This window comes from Palaemon carinicauda, chromosome 45, assembly GCF_036898095.1.
Source record: "Palaemon carinicauda isolate YSFRI2023 chromosome 45, ASM3689809v2, whole genome shotgun sequence".
Taxonomy (NCBI): Eukaryota; Metazoa; Arthropoda; class Malacostraca; order Decapoda; family Palaemonidae; genus Palaemon; species Palaemon carinicauda.
The window spans coordinates 3,971,029-3,976,561 of NC_090769.1; the positions used below are offsets into that span (position 1 = coordinate 3,971,029).

The window sequence follows — 5,533 nt, forward strand, 5'->3', positions numbered from 1 at the left end:
CTTCTCCAGCAAGGAAAACGAGATGTTGAATAACTGGTCTGAATTTGGAAACCTTTCTGCTTTCGAGATTCCGAGAGAAAAGAACATACAAGGATTTTTTTCGCTGGTCCTCTTGATATATTCTTGAAGACATTCTGGCATTTCTTGCAAAGGCAATAAGTCAGGACACTGACCCCAGGTGCGAAAAGGAATTTGGGGAACTATATCTATGGACACTTGACGTCTGAGGCCAGTTGTCTCTTGCAACTGTACGATTACAGCAGATAGACCAGCTTCATGTGTAATTGTGGTATCAGGAATATTCACTAGGCCAATGTGCCATCGCAAGGCACTAAAAATATTTGCCCGTAGCTTGGAAGAGTCTAGCAAATTGTTGCAATCCAGGTACCTCATTTGTTGTCTGGCTTTGAGAATGAAAAATCCACTGGGGTCTCGCTCAACGTCGAAGTTCTCGGAGACGAATTCTCTCCCTAGCGACACTGTGATGTCAAAATCAGCTTCGTTATCCACTGCCAAATTCTCATAACAACTGCCGCCATGAATCGTAGTGGCCTCAAAGGAATCAGGCGTAGGACCTACGCGGGTTGCTAGTAATTTAGTTAAAAAATCACTAACGAGTTCCCGATTACTTTTAACTTGAGGTGTGACTTCACGGCTCAATTGGCCCAATATCTGTAGAGCGTCTTTGTTACTGTCACCCATCTTTGGATGTTCTTTATGGACACGAAAAAAAAAGGCCTAACTCCTTTTGTACCAAGAACACTGTTACTGACACAAGCGCCAACGAAGCACTAACTTCCTAATCACCAAACTCCAAAGTGCGGTATCGTTACCCGTTATCTACAAGCTGCATGGCGATACAGGACGCAAGTGTAACGCGAATCTAACAAGTCCAGGACAAAGGCCGATTCACACGACCCGTTTTCTTTCCGACGGGCTGGGTGGTGGCCAAGGCCAATATATAGCCTTGGTGGTGGCTAACCGCCGTCCTACGGGCCAACCAAGGGAAAGGCCCGTGCCAACAACAAGTGTTGGCTTTAATACCCCAACAACAAATAACCGCCGTCGAAATGTTGTGCATTCACACGAGGCGTTCCGTATCCGTTTACCCGCGCGAGGTTTTCATTGTTTACTTAGACTCTGTCACGTAAGGACCGAGTAAATTACGATAATTTTGACACTTTAAGATGTTGGTTGATAACTGTGTTGATAAAATAAGTTATGCAACTTCATAATGCTTTATGCACTATGCCAAGAATATTAAAATTTTGCATAGATTAGAAAGACTGAGAAGGTCGCTTTAATGTTAACTGCGTTTATTATACAGCTCGGATGAATAACCTTTCGTGTGAATAACCAATGAAAACAAGTTCCCAATACTTCGGTAATGATGTATGACTTCAGTGTTGAAATTGTTCGTATTTTTGGCTATTTCACGTTTAAAAGTTTAAAGGTCCCTCATGACTTGCAAGAGGCAAGGGACTGTGGTAGTGTCATAGAGACTGTTGTTGTCCAGTGGCTTTATACGTGTGACAAGTAGTAAACAGACATGCTACACTTTACACTGCACTAAAGTGAGTTGCTGCGGTTGTTTTCCAGTGGCTTTATACGTGTGATAAGTAGTAAACAGACATGCTACACTTTACGCTTGCACTAAAGTGAGTTGCTGCGGTTGTTTTCCAGTGGCTTTACACGTGTGATAAGTAGTAAACAGACATGCTACACTTTACGCTTGCACTAAAGTGAGTTGCTACTGTTGTTTTCCAGTGGCTTTATACGTGTGATAAGTAGAAAACAGACATGCTACACTTTACGCTTGCACTAAAGTGAGTTGCTACGGTGGTTTTCCAGTGGCTTTATACGTGTGATAAGTAGTAAACAGACATGCTACACTTTACGCTTGCACTAAAGTGAGTTGCTACGGTTGTTTTCCAGTGGCTTTACACGTGTGATAAGTAGTAAACAGACATGCTACACTTTACACTGCACTAAAGTGGGTAGCTACGGTTGTTTTCCAGTGGCTTTATACATGTGATAAGTAGAAAACAGACATGCTACACTTTACACTGCACTAAAGTGGGTAGCTACGGTTGTTTTCCAGTGGCTTTATACGTGTGATAAGTAGAAAACAGACATGCTACACTTTACGCTTGCACTAAAGTGAGTTGCTACTGTTGTTTTCCAGTGACTTTATACGTGTGATAAGTAGTAAACAGACATGCTACACTTAACGCTTGCACTAAAGTGAGTTGCTACTGTTGTTTTCCAGTGGCTTTATACGTGTGATAAGTAGTAAACAGACATGCTACACTTTACGCTTGCACTAAAGTGGGTAGCTACGGTTGTTTTCCAGTGGCTTTATACGTGTGATAAGTAGTAAACAGACATGCTACACTTTACGCTTGCACTAAAGTGGGTAGCTACGGTTGTTTTCCAGTGGCTTTATACGTGTGATAAGTAGTAAACAGACATGCTACACTTTACGCTTGCACTAAAGTGGGTAGCTACGGTTGTTTTCCAGTGGCTTTATACGTGTGATAAGTAGTAAACAGACATGCTACACTTTAAGCTTGCACTAAAGTGAGTTGCTACGGTTGTTTTCCAGTGGCTTTATACGTGTGATAAGTAGTAAACAGACATGCTACACTTTACGCTTGCACTAAAGTGGGTAGCTACGGTTGTTTTCCAGTGGCTTTATACGTGTGATAAGTAGAAAACAGACATGCTACACTTTACGCTTGCACTAAAGTGAGTTGCTGCGGTTGTTTTCCAGTGGCTTTATACGTGTGATAAGTAGTAAACAGACATGCTACACTTAACGCTTGCACTAAAGTGAGTTGCTGCGGTTGTTTTCCAGTGGCTTTACACGTGTGATAAGTAGTAAACAGACATGCTACACTTTACCCTTGCACTAAAGTGAGTTGCTACGGTTGTTTTCCAGTGGCTTTATACGTGTGATAAGTAGTAAACAGACATGCTACACTTTACCCTTGCACTAAAGTGAGTTGCTACGGTTGTTTTCCAGTGGCTTTATACGTGTGATAAGTAGTAAACAGACATGCTACACTTTACGCTTGCACTAAAGTGGGTAGCTACTGTTATTGTCCAGTGGCTTTACACATGTGATAAGAAGTAAACAAAGACTGTTTGCAAATGTTTAGGAGCACTTCTAAGATAAGGACAGTAAAAATTCAAACCAATGTTCTCTACCTCCTCCTTGGGTTGGAGTTCCTTTGCTTGAGCGTACACTCAAGCATACATTTTCGGCCAGTTTGCTCTTTTGATTGGTTTTCTATTCTTCAAAAAGGTCTGTTGGGAAATTTTTATAAAAAAAAAAAGGGGGGGGGAAGTTCGCCTATTGGTTAATCATAGGATCCATTATTTATAATCGTTTTCATTAACTTTGATTTTTTTTTTTCAAAATTATTAGCACTGCCATTTTCTATATACAATTCTATTCATATGGTCAGGATTTTCATTTCATTATTCACTACTGTACCTCGGCCTTTCAGCATTAAGCTTTAACTAAATTGGCCACATGGATGATGAGGATGATGATGAGGATGATGACAACAACAACAATAATAACAACAACAATAATAATAATAATTAGGATTTTCAATTCATTATTTATGTTTTAGAATTACTTCTATACTTTGGCCTTCAGTATTCAGCTTTTCTAATTAAATAGGCCACATGGATGATGATGATGACAACAACAACAACAACAATAATATTAATAATAATACATAATGTCATTGCGGGTATATTCGTATAACTAATTTTCCCAAAATAAGAAAGAAAGAAAGAGAGAGAGAGAGAAAGAGAGAGAGAGAGAGAGAGAGAGAGAGAGAGAGAGAGAGAGAGAGAGAGAGAGACTTTCTTACCTGGTCAAAAACGCAGTCGAATCTAGATATATCTCTCAAGTTCATTGTTCTAACAGTCCTGATTTCTCTCATGAAATTCCATGCTTCTATTTCATCCCATTTCCTAAGGGGCTGATTTTTAACAAAGTATCCATCGATGACGCGATGATTGGCCACCTGCTCCTCCAACCTCTGCAGCAATCGCTGACACCCGTCCCAAGGTTCCATTCCTTTGAGCTCGTCGTAGTGTTTCAAGGCGACTCTTTTGGCATAAAACGACTTGAAATGGTGATCGTCCTCCCAGTTGCGCCTCTTCGCGATGTATTTCACCAGTCGAACCATGTCTCGGATGTCTGTCTCTTCATTGATGAAATTCTTCTCCAGCAAGGAAAACGAGATGTTGAATAATTGGTCTGAATTGGGATACAATTCCGCTTTTGGGATACCGAGGGAAAAGAACATGCACGGGGAGTATTTACTGGTATTTTGTATATATTCTTGAAGACATTCTGGCATTTCATTGAAGGGTAATATATCAGGAAAGGTACCCCAAGTGCGAAAAGGAATTTGGGGGACTAAATCAAGAGATACATTTCGCCTGAGGCCACTTTTTTCTTGCAACTGTATGATTAGAGCAGATGTACCTTCTGTATATCTAATTATGGTATCGGGAATATGCACTTGGTCAATGTGATATGCCAAGGCACTAAAAATATCCGCCTTCAACTTGGAAGAGTCTAGCAAATCGTAACAATCCAAGAATCTCATCGGCTTCCTAGCTTCGAGAATGAAAAACCCACTCGGGGGGTCTCGCTCAATGACGAAATTCTCGGAGACGAATTCTCTCCCTAGGGACACCGTGATGTCAAAATCGGTATCCCTAGTCACTGCTAAGTTCTCGTAAGAACTGCCGCCATTGATCAGATAGACCCGGTATGAAGTTGGTGTCTCATCGTCAGTGAAAGTTTCTCGAAGTTTAACCATAAATTTGTTAACAAGTTCCTGATTACTTTTTACTGTAGGTGTTACATTGTAACTCAACTGCGCCAGTATCCGTTTGGCGTCTGCGTTATTGGAATACATCTTCCTTTTGGCGTCTCCGTAATTGGTATACATCTTCCGTTTGGCGTCTGCGTTATTGGTATACATCTTGGGTGGCTCTTTAGCTAGGACAAAATAATTCGAACCAGTAACACTGCTGTTACACACCGTGGCCAACTAAACTCTGAATACGTAAGGCGTGGGACAGCTACTAACCCGTTATCTTTCAACTGTATACGTATACTGAAAGGGAAGCAGTTTAACGAAATTAACGGCCATCTAGATTTTGTACATCAGGCATGCTTTCTTGTACCCCAGTCGGGAATAGCATCCGGTTCTTTACATTTGTGCTTGTGCACGTTGAGAGTTGCCATCTCGCTATTTTCTATTAGCCTTTTTTATATATATACATATATATGCATTTTGATATCCCAATTTTTATATATGTAAAAGAAACTAATTTAAAAGTAATTAAAAATGCCGATATCAAATAAGATTCATCTAGATTTCAAAATACAAATATATATTGTTTCTCACAGTGTAGTAGACGACAACTCTGCCGGCAGGGTGAGGATGGGGGGATGGGCTGGCTGAAGACGTGGATGTGGGTGGGTTGGAAGAGGGGG

At 40.8% G+C, this 5,533-nt stretch overlaps 2 protein-coding genes across 2 annotated transcripts in view; both read right to left on the reverse strand.

Moving 5' to 3' along the window:
- The window catches only part of LOC137634604 (cyclic GMP-AMP synthase-like receptor 1), a 26,740-nt gene extending 25,916 nt beyond the window's left edge, over positions 1-824 (reverse strand). The window contains exon 1 of the mRNA XM_068367058.1: positions 1-824. This exon is cut by the window's left edge and continues 352 nt beyond it. Within this exon, the coding sequence (XP_068223159.1) occupies positions 1-702 (702 nt within the window). The 5' untranslated portion in view covers positions 703-824.
- A 623-nt stretch (positions 825-1,447) lies between these two features.
- Positions 1,448-5,156, reverse strand: LOC137634712 (uncharacterized). Its single transcript, XM_068367203.1, has 2 exons — positions 3,888-5,156; positions 1,448-1,519 (listed from the first exon to the last, which is right to left on the reverse strand). Exons 1-2 carry the CDS (start codon positions 5,013-5,015, stop codon positions 1,448-1,450), a joined length of 1,200 nt encoding a protein of 399 aa, XP_068223304.1. The 5' UTR covers positions 5,016-5,156.
- Between the last annotated feature and the right edge of the window lie 377 nt (positions 5,157-5,533).

Excerpts from the sequence above, each read along its gene's own strand:
- LOC137634712 (XM_068367203.1), bottom strand. The coding sequence starts at position 5,015 with ATGTATACCAATAACGCAGACGCCAAACGGAAGATGTATACCAATTAC. Across the intron at positions 1,520-3,887 it reads TCGACTGCGTTTTTGACCAG|CCACTGGACAACAACAGTCT; the intron begins GTAAGAAAGTCT and ends ACACGTATAAAG.